Raw genomic sequence first — 19128 nt, 5'->3', positions numbered from 1 at the left:
AGTTTTTGACTTATTTAGTCTCTCAAAGCGTGAGGCATTACTATATAGTTAATGCCCTTATATAAATTATATATATTTATGGAAAAAAATGCTGAGTTTTTTTTTCATTATGAGTTTTTTCACGCTGACTACTTGATAAATTCTTATAAAGATTTTATCCTATATTATATTATATATATATATATATATATGTGCATGTTTGCGTATACACACACACACACACACACACACACACACACACACACACACATACCAATGAAGGCTAAGCAGGCCAAAACTTTGTGGTGACTATCAACACAGTTCTTGCTAGAGAATAAGTGTATGTGTGAATATATATATTCACGTTTGTGTGTGTCTATATAATTGTATATATGTATAGATACACTTACATATATTCTGGGATTTAATCGGTAGTTTAGTGGACAAAATTCCTGGTGGTATTTTAATGTCATTCTGTGTTATTAGTTCAGAGTATGTTGGAATAAGTTTTGCCTTTTGTTCCTCCAGGGTTGATAAACTAAAGTACCACTCAAGTACTGTTATTGATTGATTTAATTCACTGTTCTCTCCTCACAAATATCTGATCATGTATCTGTTAGAAAATTTTATTGGTGGTAATAGTAGTAGCAACAGTAGTACTGGTAGTAGTTTTTTTTACCATTTTTTTGTAAGCAGATGTGGCAGAGCTCCCAAGCTGTGTTGCCAATTTAGCTCTTTTGTTGCTAAATCTAGCTCCTTTTTTTATACATTTAACTCCCATTTTCTAATAATCCAACACTGAACACTGAACAGTTTAATAATGTAGCTTTTTTTTTTTTTTGGCATTTTCCCATTTCATGCAAAATAATAAAATTGCATACAGATGCATTTATAACAAGTTTTAAATGTGTTCAGTTGCTGTATAAGCAATAAATGGTTTGTGCTTGGCTCTTCAGCCAATGTGCTGTCAATATTGTTTTTAATGTGCCATTTTCTCATTTTTAACATACTAGTTTCTTTTTGTCATACTAGAGGTGTAGAAGAATTTTTTTGTTTCTGTTGTGCAATTAAGGAAAAAAAAATTTAGATTTTTACTGTTTAATATCAGTACAGTGCTTCATAATTTGAAGTGGAGGAAATAGACTTGTGGCTTATTAGTAATTGATATCATCATCATCATCATCATTTAACATTTGTTTTCCATGCTGGCATGGATTAGATGGTTTGACAGGAGCTGGGCAAGGCCAGGAGCTGCACCAGGTTCCATTGTTTTGGCATGGTTTCTACAGCTGGATGCCCTTCATATCACCAACCACTTTACAGAATGTACTGGGTGCCTTTTATGTGGCACCAGTACCAATGCTTTTTACATGTCACCAGCACCAACTGGATCACCAAGTACCTTGCAAAACTAAAAGCCCCTCAACTGGGAGGGGAGAGTAGTATTGAGGGGGGGGGTGTAGCTTTGTGCCAGTTGAGAGAGTTAAGGTACAGAGGGACAGATTATAAGTGTCTTGGATACCCCAGTTGGAAAACGAAGGAGAGTGAGTTAGAAGAGTAAGATAAAGAGGGTGATAGGGAAGATGTGTTGGAACATGCTCTCAAGAGACATTGAATGGATGAGATGATATAGAGGCTTAGGGTGAGTGAGTGGGCAAGATGAGGTGACTAGCAGCGAGCTGGCAGAAACGTTAGCACGCTGGGCGAGGTGCTTAGTGGTATTTCGTCTTTCTTTACGTTCTGAGTTCAAATTCTGCCGAGGTCAACTTTGCCTTTCATCCTTTCGGGGTCAATTAAATAAGTACCAGTTATGCACTGGGGTCAATATAATCGACTTAATCCGTTTGTCTGTCCTTGTTTGTCCAATCTGTGTGTAGCCCCTTGTGGGCAGTAAAGAAATAAGAAATAAGATGAGGTGACTGGAGGATATGAAGGTGTGTAATATAGAAGGGGTTTGATGGTGGGGGTTGCAGTAGATATGTGAAAGCATCAAAGGTGAAAATAACTGAGATATTTCTGATGAAGGGCAACACAGGGAGGTGAGAGAAGGCACAGAAAGGAGATGATTGGTGGAGAAAGTAGGTGACAAATATCGACAGAAATGATTTCTATATTCAATAAGTTCATTCTGAAAATATTTTTTATTCCATTCTCCATTATCTTCAACTTCTCATTTCCAGCACTTTTTAGCTCCTATTCTTGACAAACTCAATTCCTTTTGAACTTTTTCAGTTGACTACCTTGACAAGTGAAGTTGATGCTGTTCTTGTTCTGCTTAAATTTTTCTAGTTTGATAGTAGTAGTAGTAGTAGTAGTAGTAGTAGTAGTAGTAGTAGTAGTAATAGTAGTAACATAGCGGATTGTAGAATCAGTAGATTACTGAAAGAAAAAAAAAAACGTTTGGCAGCATTGCAGGTATATTCTTAATTCAAATCTTATTGAAATCTGCTTTGCTTTACATTTTTCTAGTTGTGGAGGCAAGGATGTAAGCTGAGTGTATATTCATTCTTCAAAATTGTTAAACTTCTACCTATGTTAGAAATAACTATCAGAACCAGTAGAGCAATAAACAGTATTCTGTGGTATATGATTACACGCCATGACTTTGTTAGTTCAGATCTTCGCAGAGTCGTTGTTTACTTTCCATCCTTCGAAGTTCAATGAGATAAGTACCAGTTAAGTATTAGTGTCAATTCAACAGACTGTTTTTCTCCTCATATTTGAGGCCATGTGCTTGTGTTTGAAATTATTCATATAATAATATTAATAGGTGGACTGATATAAATTGATAAAATATCAGGTAAATATTTGTATAGGGGCTTTATCAGTGCTGCAAACAACTACATGTTCCAGAACTTGTTGGTTATAAAAAGATACCGACAATTCTCTATACATTAATTACTAAGAGACTTCACATTCATTGATTTATACAACCTTGCCGACAAAGTTTATGTTTCACTATTGTAAACTGTGGCCAAACTGTAGAAAGATGACTGATTTATTAAATTACGGTGAATGAATAGAGTTTGGACAGTGAGATGATTGAAATATCAGGTAATGTTTATTGTGAATAGTTTGAAATTAAGTGAGACATGTACTAGTCTTTGGGTGAAATGTATCAAATATTAGTATTCTGTACTTTGGTTACAGTAGATGTTTAGGGAGATGACTTTAGTTTTTGTGTTTGCATTACATCTATGTCTCAAGTGCCTCTAAATTTAATTTTGAATCTATATCTGCAAATAATAGTTCAAAACATGAGCTGAAAGAATTTTACTCTTTCTTCTTCTTCTGGGTGTAGGCATAGCACTGTAGTTTGCTTCCCAACCACATGGTTTCAGTTTTAGTCTCACTGCAAGGTATCTTGGGCCAGTGTCTTCTACTATAGCCAGGGCTGACCAAAGCCTTCAGTGTATTTGGTTGATGGTAACTGAAAGAAGCTGTGTGTGTGTGTGTGTGTGTGACCCCATCTGTCCACATGTGTTCATGTCTCCTTGTCTTCATATTGAATGATAGTTGTATGTGAGTGTCACCATCATCCAAGCAGTGTCATTCCTTTCTTGTCTTGCCCTAGCTAAGGGGAAATATTCCTTCGAAACAGGCGAGGGTTGATGACAGGCCATAGAAAATTTATCTCAATGAATTTCATGTGACTTATTCAAGCATGGAAAAGTGGACATTAAAATGACGATGATGTTTGTGTGTGTGTGTGTGTGTGTGTGTGTTCATGCTCTCTTGTCTTGTGCTAATTATAAACAAATGTCATTCATACACGAGATGTCTTTTATTTGCAATCTTCTGTGTAAACATGTTCTGCATTTGTGCTGTTTGAAGGACTGGAAAAGTATTTGACCATAGAAACCTGGGTTAATGAATTTCATCTAATCCATACAAATGAAACAAAAGTGGAGATTCTTCTTTGACTTATAATATTAGTTATTTTCTAACATCTTTTAATAAACCAGTCAATTTATTAGCATTAATTCATCATAAATTTGAATGGATAGTTAATTTTATGTATGTCTCCGTGATTAGAGTGTCAGGTTCACAATCATGAGGTAGTGAGTTTGATTCTCAAACCTGGCTGTGTTTTGTGTTTTTGAGCAAGACACTTTATTTTCATGTTGCTCCAGTTCACTCAGCTGTAGAAATGAATTTTGACATCACTGGTGCCAAGTTATATCAGCCTTTGCTTTTCCCTTGGATAACATCGATGGCAATAAAAGGGGAGGCTGGTATGCATGGGCAACAGCTGGTATTCCATAAACAACCTTGCCTGGACTTGTGCCTCAGAGAGAAACATTTTAGGTGCAATCCCATGGTCATTCATGACCGAAGGGGTCGTTACCCTTATATATATATATATATATATATATATATATATATATATATATATATATATATATATCATCATCATCATCATCATCAATATATATATATATATATATATAAATGCCATCCTCAAAATGAGAAGCTGATAGCATTTCATTTCATTACAAAATATATTTAATAATATATTCTAATAAATATATATATTAAACGATGATGATGATATATATATTTATTAGAATATATTATTAAATATATTTTGTAATGAAATGAAATGCTATCAGCTTCTCATTTTGAGGATGGCATTTTTATTTTATTTCATTAAAATATATTCTAGAATATTTAAACTCTGAGGTACAGATTTAAATAAAATGAAAGACAGTGCATGGAAAATGGCCATAAAATTTTGACCTAATTTGTTTGGAGTTCTTTCTTTTTTTCCTTTTGATAGAACATGACTTATCAACTGGGTAATTCTTCCTTCATCAACCTATTTTGCTAACAATGCAGGCTCTATTTCTACTTTTTTAGTGAGTAGTTAGTTAGTAATAGGAAGGGTATGCAGTAATAAAAACAATATCTCCAATATGCAAAACCCCTCACTTTATAAATACCATTCTTTCCTTGCTAGATATTAGAAATGGACAAATGATTGAAAAATAGAGATTGCTGTGCAAATTTATATATATATGAATTACTGGCATTGTTGCTTATGGTGTTTTTCCTTGTATCACTTAACCCAACCCACCTACTTGAAATCTTTGTTTTAGCCACTGCAACAGTGTAGGCTGTGCTGAAGTATATTTGAATTAAAATCTCATTTATAGCATTAATGATATAATGCTATTTCAGTTGGTCAACACTGCCATAGTATAACAATATATCAAATTACAATTTATTAAACCACTCCCATGTCTTCATGAAAATTAATTGAAACACTTTGGCTGTTTAGTTATTAGTGGTTAGTGTGTGTTTATGTTTCCTTTTCTTGACACCAAGTGTAAATGAGCATCACAGTCATATATGTGGTCTCTTTTCATTTCTAATCTTCTGTAAAACCATGTCTAATCATAAACTAGCATTATCTTGCTTGGAAACAGGTGAAGGTTGGCAACAAGAAGGGTGTCCAGTCATAGAAAACCTGTCTTAACAAATTACATCTGAGCCCTACAATCATGGAAAAGGGGATGTTAAAATGATAAATAGATTTGTGTTGAGAAATATGGCAGTTACAAGTAATATTATATCAGGCTTTCAAAATTTAGGGTCAAGTTGCCATCATGCAGATGTTTCAAATTTTTTTTTTCCATTATAGAAAAACATATCCAATTTAAATTTATTTAAATGCATATTGGAATCTGTAAATAGATTTAGCATCAACCAATGAGTTTTCTGACAATTGTTACAACTCGAAAACTTAATTTGTTTTTTCTTTTTTTTCTGACTTTTGTAGAGCATGAAACTCATGTATCAGATCAGTTTCTGCTTGTAAACATTAACAAAACTACTCTTACTTTGTATAGTCACATACGTTAGCAATTAAAAATCACCAATAGAATTCTACTTGCTTTGTTCCCAAAAAAGGATAGTAATACGAGATTGTCATAAGAAGGAAAATGAGAAAAGGGTTTTACAATTTAAGTCTTAGAATATTTGAAGAAAAATTCAGAATGATTCAGGGAAACTGATTATGCACGATACTTAATTGTCACTATTAAATACTTCGCTCTTGTTTGATCTTACATTCCCTATTTGTAGAAACTGTTTAAAACAAAAGTACTAGTGGGGAATGAAACAGTAATTATAGTTTAATGAGTTTTTGTTGCTTAATTATGTTGAATAGCAAATGAATTAGTTTTATCTTCATATTTGCTTGGTTGGCTGTACCAGAAAGTCTGCATAAAATAACAAAATTAAATGAGCTCCAGCTTCCAACTTGTTTAATTCTAAGATATCAATAGTTCTTTACTATCTGTTTTTTGTTTAATGCTTTTGCTTTTTGTTTAGTTAATTACAGTTTTTTCTACCCATAATTGAATTTTCATTTAGTGTTATTACTTCCTACTCTATTAGGAAACTAACACATTTAAACAATAAACCATCTGTTACTCAAATCATTTTGATGAATTATGGATAATTATGCCATTCAAATATGAAAAATAAATTGATTTTTTTTTTGGCTTTATAACATTACCTCTTCACTTATTTGTTTACCATCCTTATAAAATATCTCTTTATATATGATTCATGAAGGAGTTGAAATGTTTCCAGATAAGGTAAATATCTAAATGGTACCTTGTCTAGATGGGCTGTTCTTCATAAGACTATAATTATATTAATCTCATCTACAGGGTGTATACTTACATCTGTATACCAAGTTTCTATCAGTTTGGTTTCTGATCATCATTAGGTGTCTCTTCCTAAATGTATATAACCCCAGATTGTATTAAATTCAGGAACCTCTATTTCTAAAGTAATGGTATTCTTCATCAATTCTCTGATACGTGTACATACTTTTGGCTAAGACCTGAAGATTCCTCAATTAAATTCAGTTGGTACATATCTATGATAATGACACTTAATGAGGACTGGCAATCAAGCCAATTGAAATGTATGGTAGGTGTAAGTATCGTGAATATACAGGTTAATAGTCTGGACAAATGTATATTTATTAAATGTAAAACATGGTCAGAGAAAAAGATTTTTTTAAAAAATATAATTCATGTGGCACTCTTAGAAGTATGTGTAATTCAAAAATAGTTTCTGAAATATTTTTAACATTAATTTGTTTACAGATTAAGTTGTTAAGAGGTCAAAGAGAGCTATGTCTCCAATTAAGATACGATCAGGTTGAGCAGTAACTGATATAAACAACTGGTTCTTGAGTACCAACTAACCAATAAATGTTTTGCTTTGTTTCTATCTTTTCCAGGACTGTCCAACTGATTCCTCCGATCAGCATGTGGTTCAAACAGAATCCATTACAAATGCTGATGATACTGATCTCGTTGCTACTGATGATGCCTTTGAGCCTTCCCAGGATCCCATTGTTAATGGGGATGAGCCATTAACAGACTTTGGAGATACCACAGAAGAGAGTGATGGTTAGTCAATTTATCATTGAGGACCACATTATTATTTCTCCTTTCCATTTGCTTCATTCTAATCAAGATTTAAAATTGGCTTGCACTGCACTCAGGCATAATTTTATTTGCTATCTTTTCTTTTTTTTCTTCTTTCATTTTTTTCATGCACACTGAAGACGGTGAAGGTCTACCATCTTGTCGTAACCCTGTTAAATGCCCTTCAGAGGAAACAGGTACGATTCTTCTCTTTCGCCTTTGCACAAGAAAAGATTTTGGTAACATGGAATTATGTACCTGACTATATGTGCATGTTATATATTTTTGTTTGTTTGAATGTGTAGATAACTGTACCAGACTCTATACTTTACCACACGGGTGTATTAGACGCTTATGTAAACCATATCACATATCTATGCACAATTTTATATATATATATATATATATATATATATATGTATGTATGTGTGTGTGTGTGTGTGTATATATATATATATATATATATATATATATAAATATAAAGTGAGAGTGAGTCCAAACAAAATACTTCATACTGTTCATACTGTGATCATAATGCATGTAAACGGCTTTAATGTCAGCAGAACTTGAAGAGTTGAAATAGACCTGACATAACATGTATGTGTGCATACATATATTTGTATGTCTGTGAGCACTGAGAAGCAACATTTTTTAAGGTTAATTTACTTGATGACTGACCACTTGTTCTTGAGTTCTGTTCTGTCAACAGCTATTGTGTTCCTGGAAAAAGTGCACAGCTCTGCCTGTTTTAGTTTACCTAAACTTCTACTCTATTTTGGGCTATTAGCAGTAAGAAAGGTTCCAGTTGGAAATACCTTTATACAAATACATGTACACTCACACTGCTAAGCCTTATATTGGGTTGGCAAATAAGTTTCCACCGTTTTTTTTAATTTAAAGTTTTTAAAAGGTTTAATAAAAAAATAACAACTAATTAATCAATAATGTATTCACCCTTGTTGTTTACAACTTCTTCCCAACGTTCAACAATATTTTCAATACTTCACTGGTAGAAATTGCCCGATTTCGACTCGAAAAATTGATCCAACCAAGCTCTCAAGTCTGCATCAGAATTGAAAGAAACTCCACACATAGCATTTGAAAGAGATCGAAGGAGGTGGAAATCCGTTGGTGCCAAATCAGGAGAGTATGGCAGGTGTAGCAACACTTCCTAGCCATGCGTTTGAATGGCTTCCTTGGTCATATTGGCAATATGAGGGCAGGCGTTGTCGTGCAGCAGAAGAACTCCATGCTGCCGATTAGGTCTTTTCTCTTGAATAGCCGTATTGAGTTGTTCAATCTATTGTTCAAACAATTCGTAATGGATAATCCCTTCCCAGTCCCACCATACGCACAACATCGTTTTACGTAGATGAAGATCTTGTTTCACGCGCAGTGTTGCTTGTTTACTGGGGCTAAGCCATTCCTTACGCTGCTTCCTATTGATGTACAGGCACTATTTTTTGTTGCCTGAGTGGTGACGAGCAAGCAAATCAGTGGAGATTGAACCTTTCCCATCGAGTGAAGATGCTTCTCTATAGCAGTATGGGAGCATTCCATTTTCTCTGCCAGTTCCCTTGTTGTTTGATGAGAATTTTTGTGCAAAAGTTGGTTTAATCGCTCTTCATTGAACTCAACTGGACAGCCAGAACGAGGTGCATCTTTGAGGTCAAAATTTCCATTTTTGAACTTGGCATACCAATCACGAGCGGTTCTTTCAGCTATGGCACCCTCTCCATACACAGCACAAATGTTGCGAGCAGCTTTTGCAGCCTTAGAACCTTGATTAAAAGCAAAAAGGAGGTGTCGAAAATGCTCGTTTTTCTTAACTTGACATTCCATTTTAATGATCTGAAAATAAACAAAAATTAACTAAAATTAACTAGAAAAAAAAAAAAAAACCCAAAATAGATTCCAAAATGATTCAAAAATAGAATTTTCAAAAAAATATAGACTCCAAAATTTAAAAACGCAATAAATTCCAAAATTTAAAAAGACGGTAGGAACTTAGTTGCCAACCCAATATATTAGGATTGAACGTCTTTGAGGAGTGTTCCCAAAAATCTTATGTTTTGCGCATAAATTAAAATTACATCTTCTGAAACAGAAATGACTTAATTTTTGACCAATTTGTAACAATGATCACCTGATGCTCAGTGTTACAAATTGGTCAATAATCAGTGTACTCTTGAGATAACAAGCAGATTTTTTTGTATAAGAGGTCATATCTACTCTGGATATTGCATTCCTGTTGAATGGTTCACCAACTTCAGAAATTTTGTTTTACACCACTGAAATCTTTTAGAATCTGCTATTGATCTCTACCATTTACTTGCTGCTTTTGTCATTACAAATAACTGATTCTGTGCTTTGAGCCAATAATTCTATTGTCTTTTCACTATTCTACTAAGTGCAATCTCTTCCTTACTAAGTGTGGTCTTTTCTCTACTCAAACAATTGGTTTACTCATCTTTTTTACATTTCTCTTTGTTACTATATCCTCTCTAATTATCTTTTCCTAACGCTATAAAACAAAAATAATACTGACATGTCTGGACTAATTTCTTGTCAAATTTCACCAATTGTGACATGATGCGATATTTGTTACACTAATTTCATTTAATCTCTCCAGCTTTCAAGCCTTCATATGAACAAATTTTATTGCTGTTAATATGGTGTTTCACTATTGACTGGAAAATTAAATGCAAAATGAAGTCCTTTGTTTCCATTTCTCTGTCTCATGTCAGAATATCTTATCGTTACCATTATATTTTTGAACCATCAAAAGTTTATTGCTTTAACTTAATATTTTTTCTTGATAGTTTTGGAGTTAAGAAATTAATTTTTTTTCTAGTGTAAGGTTTCCCAGCTTCATCAAAATGCACACACATACACACGCACACAAGTGTTTGTATTGATAAATCCCTCTATATACATATCTTTACCCTTTAACTGTGAAATTAAATTTCATGGTTATTCCTGTAATGGTGTTAAATATTTACCAATGAATAGAATTGGTATTTCCTGCTATTCACGTTGGCCTAATAAACTTGACATATCTCAACAAAAAACAGTGTCAAACATAACATTCCTCAATGAAAGGTAGATTGCTATATAAAACTGCTTTCTGCAACTAAGAGTGGTGAAATTTTGATTGGATATATCTGATTTCCACAGTAAAAGAGTTAGTAGCTCCTTCAGAAATCTAATGCAAAACTATTTTGAGTTGTTGTGGTGGTATTGGTGGTAGTGGTAACAGCAGTAGATGTTTGAATATGAAATAGTAATTATCAATAAAAACAATTAGTATATCAGCCCATTATTTCAATCATGTAGTAACAAGTAGGCCTGAGACTTACAATTGTTGGAGCTTAAAGTAAACAGAAACAAATCCTATGTGATCTTTCCACGAAGCTTTCTTTAATTCCTACCTTTTACTCTCACGTGTCCAGTTTCATTAATTACAAACACTCATCTGTATTGATTAAGTTATACTTAGGTGTGCTCAATCAAGGCTGACCAGAGCTGTACAACAAACTGCAATAACTGTAACATTACATACTCTATATTAAGCAGCATTAAACATTCACTTGAATGCGTTTGTGTGAAGAGGTGGTATAAGTAAGTGTGTAAGAATGTAAATATATATATTTACTTGCTTACTGTTTGGGTTGTTATGGTTGTTACAATATGGCTAGAAACTGGCTAATGTCCAAATGAAATTAGTTTGCCTTCATAATTTTTCATAAATTTCTTATTGTACTTATTATTGGTTTATTGATTTCCTTCTTACTGTGTTTAGTCATTTAATTTATTATTTTAATTATCCTCACCAGTTTGAACTAGAATCAGACTTCTATTTAGTGAATGTATTTCTACTTTAAGGAGTGTTTGTGTACGTGCATGTGTCAGTGTGTGTTTGTGTATGGAATATAGGATATGGTAACAGACAGTATATAGTCTGATCCACCTATGTTCAATTGGTTAAAAGCATAGCTCAGGAGATGAAAAATTAGTGAACATCACTATATTATAGGTGTTTGCCAGGTATAGGAGATTATTATACTTAGCTTGCACAAGAAAAGTAGCCAACCTAATGTATTGAAACAAATCGGTAGGTGATATTAATCTGTAACCTGAATACTTATTTGAAAGCATTCAGTGTTCATTAATAAAATTGATTTTAGGTATTTGATACATGTATGGTTTTCTGTACCAACTTGCATCACAAAATTTACTGTTTGAGACATTGAAAATAGAGTGATAGGAACTTAATACTGTAAACACACTGCTCAAATGGGGAAGTGACATTTTCAATAAAACTAGAAGTGAATAAATGATTCAAGTAGTGTAAATGGAATGTTGTTGATATTATCTGCTAATGAGTTGAACTGGGTTTATTTGAATTTGTTTTCTAGGTAAACTAATCCTTGCTGACATTAAATGTAGTTTTCACCTTATGTCAAATATTTGAAGTGATAAATAAGATAGGGGCATACTGATTCACTGATTTCCAAACAGGGCTCTTCCTTTTTAAGAAGGCCTACTTTTGTGCTGTTGTTTTAGTGAAATATGAGCGCTTAATGGTGTAAGCTTATTGGGATGTATTGTGTTTGGTCTAGATGGCATGTGAAATGAATTAGGGAATTATTAAAAGCTACATGTGAAAACAACATCGAGTTATGTGCACATATTCACTATTTAAAACTTTACTGTTATTGTACATAATGTTGCAAGAAATGTTATCTTTGAACTTTTTCCTGTATGTAATCTGTTAACAGATGGTTCACTAGAGTAAATACAATATGGCATAACTCTGTGTTCTTTGAAAATAGATGTCTGTAAGTCTTCAGTCAACAAGTGAAGAGAAAAACTAATTACATGTGAATTAAAAGTTAGATTTTTGTTTCTGATAAATTACATTTAGTAATGTCTATAGAGGATATCTAGAAGTAGTTTGGTAGCCACAGGCATTAGACTAATGTGTCTTAGAGAAAGGGCAATATGCTTGAGATAGTGTTTGGACTCATGATTTTTGCAATCAATAGTCTAGCGCCTTAAATTCCCAATAGTGCATCTCTTAGTTAGCTTGATTCCCAGTTGTCAGCAATTATAGCATCTAACTTCAAAATATTGCATTTACATTATGAATTAAAAACTACTGGGAACATTTAGAGATAGAAAGAAAATTCAAAAGAAAGAAATGTGTGTGTGTGTGTGCGTGCATGTGAAATAGTGATGAATTTCATGAGCCTGAAGTTTTTTCATATTAATTTGCTTTGTTTTCACAGGATAAGCTTTATGAAAGAAGTGGGCTCCAGCACTACTTCATGATCGAACCATTGGCTCTAAGAAAAATACCAAATTTTCAAACAACAGTTTAGTCAGTTTATATATAAATGTGAAAAAATCTGTAAAAAAAATCTCCAGACCTTATATTACAATAAAATGAAAAATACATATTGAAGTAGGAAAAATAGATTTTCTAGTGAAACAACACTTGTAGAAACATGAGCTGGTGCACTGTCATCTGACTCTGCATGTATTGATCAATGAATTAGGTATTGTTTTATGCCAAGTCATTTAAAAGTCATATTTATAATGTTCTGTTATTTTCATTCAGGTTTTGTTCTGCTTACATCACCACTTTTTATGAAACATATTCGAAATAGTTAAATGTCAGTGAATAAGTAATCATAGAATTGTTGATGATATTTATTGTAATTTTTTTACTTATATATAAATTAGTAATTTTGTAGCTTCAAGTGTAGATAAATAGATCGTTTGAACATGTATCTTCTTACTCAAAACCATACTTGCAGTTATGTGACTTAATTACCTCAACACCATTCTTAAGAAGCTAGGCTACTCAAAACCAGAAAGGGTGTAAGAAATTATAATTACAAGCCATTACAGGAAGAAAAAAAAATTCCCAAATATAGCTTTAGTATCTACACATATATCATCATCATTTTTCATCATCAGCATCATCATCATTATTTATTGTCCACTTTTCCATGCTTGCATGGATCAGACAGAATTTGTTGTGGCAGATTTCCTACACCTGGACGCTCTTCCTGTTGCCAACCCTCATCTATTTCCAAGCAAATTAATGTTTCCTCATAGCCAAACATGTTTTCCATGGAAGGGTACAAATGAACAGACACAAAGACACACATATGCACATGATGGGCTTTCACACAGTTTCTGTCTCCCAAATTCACTCACAAGGCTTTAGTTAGCTTGGGCTATAATGAAAACCACTAGCTCATGATGCTGTGCAGTGGGACTGAACCCAAAACCATGTGGTTACAAAGTGAGCTTCTTAACCACACAGTGCCAGCATAGGAAAATATGCAAAATGAACAAATTAATACACACGCGCGCATGCGCGCGATGTTATTGCTGTTTAATCTCAGACAAATGCTATATTTACCATTCTAGTATAAAACTATGTTCTGTGTAAACTTTACATTTGATGATCTAAAATACATGATGATCATGATTGTTATTTCACTTAATGATTGCAGATGGTATTTCGTATAATGCTGAAGAATGTAAATGTCATATTTTACATTCTACTGACTATCCCTTCATGTGTGTTGGAAGTTTGCTCAGCTGGAACAAACAGATAATCTGTAATACCGTTATCTGTATCAACCTTCATCTCAAACCCCTTCTTAAATCTACTTCTCGTCCTTCCTTTCTTTTTCTCTTCCATGTCACCATCATCATCATCATAGTAGCAATAACTTTTATTCTCCATAGTGGCATTATATAAATTGGTCTGCTGTACTTTTACCTAGGCATATGTAGGTGTCCTGAATCCTTTTGAAGTTCTACTTCAAACCATGAACCAACAAAACAGCTTCTCTGTAAAGGAAAGGCTAAATTCCCTCAAAGCATACCATAATATCTTGTTAAAGGAAGGACACACTTTAGGTTATGTAGTTCTAAAGATACGAAAAAGATGAGATGGTCACTGCTGGGACATCATAGATCTGCTCTAACACTTACTGCTAACTTTATAGTTGTCTTCCCTGCATTCACCAGCCATTTCTTTTGATGATCACTTACTTTCTCTGGCCACTATTTATCCTTTCCCATAAATTGGACTATACTATGCATCTAATGGACTATGCTATACATATGTCCTTCCTCTCTAGTTACTGTAGATTCTTTAAATTCACTCTTCAGATTTAATCTCTATGTGTTATCAAATTCTTAAATGCTTTCTGTAATCTGCCTTTCAAGTTGAGGCGGAAATACTTTCTTGCCTCTGAAGGTGGTAGTTTTTTGTGCTTGTTCTGTTTTATTCAAATTGCTAGCCATAACATTGTGTCGAAATAAGAGTTGCTAGTTTTTTAATAGACATTACACATACATATATAGATACATGCTTGCATGCATCAATGAATGAATCAAAATTTGTTAGATATTTCCTAAAATAACACTATTGGTCTCTTCTGGTATTGATTTTAGTCCCAGTAGGAATTGTTGGATCCTCTCTGTTGAAATTTTTATCTTTTCTGTCTCATTGAATGACAGTATTTCTCAGCTTAGTTAAATTGTTTCAAAACCGAAGAATCTTAAGTGATGTAGATTCTAATGTGACATCAGATAGATTCTGGGCTCATATAATTGTTATTGAAATTATCTTTTTATTACTTGTTTCATGAAATCTTAGTTCTGACGTTTCTGTCCTTGCCTTGGTTGAAACTCCAACATTGACTTTTCTTAGAGTCTTGGTTTTGATCAAATGTTCTTTTGTGGAATAGGCTACATAATATGATTGGATATATCCTATTCTTATCTTTTTCATTATGTGAGTGAGTGTTTCGCTTGACATTATTTCTCTTTAAAATGTTTTTATCATATAAATTTGCATATTTCTTATATATGATATTTATTTTCTCACAATTATACTGTGTCTGTCAAAGGAAGATTTGTTTTTGTGTTTGACATGTTTAATCTTTTTTTTTTACCATATTTCAGTTGAACTGCATTAATTTTGTTTCAGTTAGTTTTGAAAAGAATTTAGTGAAATAACTGTAATTATTAAGTTGATGTCTTAGCATAAATTAACATGAGAAGTTTTAATTTCTGATAGAGCACTTTAAAACAGGAGGTTTATATCATAGGACCAAAAGCAGTCTCAGATAGATTGATATCATTTGTTAATGAAGAGAATTCTTCTCTCACACACTCTCTTTTTTGTGCAGTCCTTATTTAATAAATAATCAAATTTTTTTTTTTTACTTATTTCAGGATTTCAATTATTTATTAAATCTTTCACTCTGAATGTAGGGTTTTTAAAAAATTTTTTTTTTATATTCTCTCTGTTAATAGTCATTAGTATCAGTGTTGTTGTTATTGTCATTAACCAGCAAAAGGAATATATAACTTGGGACTCCAGGCTAACAATATATTTCAAATTTATAGTCATATTTCTCAATGCTGACTTAGTTCTTTTGGTACAAGCACAGACACATGTATGCACACAGATGTATGTTCTTTATGAAAGCATAACTATGAACATATACAAGAAAAATATATAAATTACTGGTATGTTAACAGTGTTTTTGCTCCAATGAGTACACTTTTTAACTGCCCATGGAATCACTGCTTAGAAATCAACTATTATGAAGGCTTTAAGTAAATATATGCAACAGTTTGCATATATACGTATTAGTAATAGTGGATTTATGAGTATACCAATGTAAGGTTGAAATTAGTCAAATTGATGCCTCTTTTTCAGTTCATGAAGACATTGCAAAGGCAGAGAAGTTTATATATATATATATATATATATATATATAATATATGAGTGTATGCATATATATGTACATGTATGTACATACCTTCATCATACACACACACACACACACACACACACATGCACATTCAGAGAGAGAAAAAGGAATAGTTGTGAGTGAAATTTTGTCAATGGAAACAATACTATTCAGAAGCCTGTGTGTGTGTGTGTGTGTGTGTGTGTGCCTGTGGTTATAAATGTTAGTGTGTTTGTCTCCTGTGTCTTTGCATTGCCTCTTTTTGGGTAGCCGTGATGTTGTTTATATTTGCTATAATCAAAATTTCCAGTAGTTGTTTAACTTGCAAAGGTATGAAATAAAGTACCTTACTTGAAAAGCAAGAATTGGTATCAGGAAGGACTTCCAGCCATAGAATAATGCCTCAAGAAGTCTCATCCAGTCCCTAACAGCATGGCAAATGCAATTGTAAAAAAAGCAATGATGAGGATGATGATATATTTTAATGGTTTGGTCTGAAAGAAGAGGCTGTGCCCTTGGCTTTTGCAGACAACATGGGACTAGTGAAGTTGAAATAGCTGATGTTCTTCTGGAACAATTACAGGTTGATAGCTGCTGTGAAAATATGGGTAGGAAAGGAACTCCAAAGGGGTGTTGTTCTGAATAGGGAAAAATTAGTGTGTGACATAGTGGGGGTGGATACAATATGGGGAATGAGAAGAGGAGAGATGAGTGAGTCAAGTTATTCTGAGTGGAGGTGTCACAAGATCAGAAGAGAACATTTTAGTATTGATAAACAAGCATGACTCTTCATGTCAATCAGTCAGGTGACTTGTTTTCGATATGGTCTTGGCTGTCTATTTAAAAAATAGATCAAAATAAAATACAGTAGTACAATTTTAATTAACAATTTATAAATGCTTTAAACTATGTATTTAGGTTATTATTTTTATATACTCACCAGATGCTTCATATAATATACTCTTGTTAAATTATTTAGATATTTGATAGTCCACGTCTCTCATTACGCTGAAGCCGATTAATCCAAGCATGTCAAACTGGTTTCTACCACTTGGTATTTATTAATTTATCTTTTAAGATTAATTCCATTCCTTCAAAGAATAGCCAGAGGTCTTCTGCTCTACCAGCTAATGTGTTTATGTTGGATAATGTTACTTCTTTCATGGGATGTGTACAGCTGAACATAAACCTAATTATATTATCTACTTTGATGCAAATTGACAAAGAGTACTATTCCTAAAATTAATATATCATAAAATTCAGTTTAAAGACTATCCTCATTGATGTCTAATAATGAGAAGATTTTGGCTATCAGTAGAAGAAGTATTTAGCATGATTGGAACATACACAACAGGCTGTTGACATTTGACTTACAATACACTCTTTAACTGCAGGTTTGAAAGATCCTGTCTCCTGTAGTATTCTCATTTAGTCTCAGGTCAGCTCTGATCAAGCAATCCTATGATCAAAGACATTTCAGCTGTGGCTATCCCATCTTTTTCAGGTTAAGTTATCTAAGACTATATTATCTCAATGTCCTCTTTTTTGAGATGCCATGGTATGATTTGAAGGCTATTCAGTCGCTATTTCTTGAGAGTTGGATAGCTGTGTAGAGGACTTTTTGTCTAATATCAAAAAGCAGTATCTATTTTTGTCAGTTTAATATCTAAGATGTTTCTAATATAGAAATTGATATTAACTTAAATTTTGATTATTGATGAAGTTGTTAGAATTTATTACAGGTTGACCATTTGTTGTATATTCTGTAGTATGTTAATCTGTCTTTGTACTAACTCTCTCACCTTTCATTTCCTAATATAGTGATAGGATTTATGACAGATTGGTTTTAATATCAATATGATGAAGTATTTAAAGTATTTTACATCCTTACAATAGTTCACATAATTTTATTCATTCATTAATATAAAACTCACCCCTTGAATGTATTTTCTTATTTGTTGAGCTTTTCACTTTGATGTTTGTTCACTTCTATATAAGATGTTCTTTTTCATTTCAGGAGAAATTATCTGTACTGGACACGAACATTTTTCTAAGACTTACATGAATGAAGTCTTCAGTATTCCAGTGGACAAAATGTTTGAATATCTCTTCACAGATTCTCCATTTTTCAGGCATTTTGCTGAAGTCAGGAAAACTTATGGTAAGCATAAATTGTCTTTGAGGTTCTTTACTTTCTGCTGTAAAAGATGTGTAAATTATTAAAGATATACAAGTAAGAAATTTTTTAGTGCAAACTTTCAAAACTCTTAATAATTGTAATTAGAATAAGTTTTACATTTTGGTGGGAGTTTGATAGTTAGTTTTGATAAACTGCTCTGAGATATCAAAAATAATGAAGCTGTCATTGTCACCCACTAATCCATTGCATATATAATTATTTGTGGGGGAAAAAAAACAACAAAAATATCTTGTGAAATTTGTGTTTCTTTTATACTTCCACACTTCCATTCCATATCTGTAACTTGTTCAAATTTTGAAACAGTAATTAGAAAATTATTTAAAGAAAAAGAAAAGTGGTGGATATTCTCCTTACAAGTTCTGATTTCTTGCATAGGTTCAAGCTTTTAGAATTATTGATGTGGTTTGGTGTTGGGACAGATATAGATGATCATGATGTGGCAGACAACAACCATAAAGTGTGTAAGTGTGCATGGTAATGTAATAGTAGTAGAATATATCAGTAATATGTCTTACATAGTGCAAAAATTATCTGGTATAGAACTCAATATGCAGGGTAAAGTGGATAGATATTTATTTATTATATTAAAGTTGACAATCTACTGTGAATTTCACCCTTTGCTCGGCTGAACAGTCATGACTAGCCATGCTAAGGTGAAAACTCTGAGTAGATTGTCAACTTTGATATACTATATATATATATATAT

The 19128-nt window shown here is 32.8% G+C and overlaps 1 protein-coding gene across 9 annotated transcripts in view; it reads left to right on the top strand.

The window, feature by feature from the left end:
- LOC106868342 (protein Aster-B) overlaps nucleotides 1–19128 on the top strand; it is a 264262-nt gene that overhangs the window by 214297 nt on the left and 30837 nt on the right. For 8 of the 9 annotated variants that reach the window (XM_014913557.2, XM_014913556.2, XM_014913555.2 and 5 more), the window contains 3 exons: nucleotides 7241–7412; nucleotides 7571–7627; nucleotides 18240–18383. In XM_014913557.2, coding sequence (XP_014769043.1) covers nucleotides 7241–7412; nucleotides 7571–7627; nucleotides 18240–18383 — 373 coding nt within the window. The remainder of the gene's footprint in view (nucleotides 1–7240; nucleotides 7413–7570; nucleotides 7628–18239; nucleotides 18384–19128) is intronic. The other variant, XM_014913553.2, reaches the window with a different exon arrangement.

The sequence above is a fragment of the Octopus bimaculoides genome, chromosome 5 (assembly GCF_001194135.2).
Source record: "Octopus bimaculoides isolate UCB-OBI-ISO-001 chromosome 5, ASM119413v2, whole genome shotgun sequence".
Classification (NCBI taxonomy): Eukaryota; Metazoa; Mollusca; class Cephalopoda; order Octopoda; family Octopodidae; genus Octopus; species Octopus bimaculoides.
This window is presented reverse-complemented; position numbering and strand designations above follow the sequence as displayed.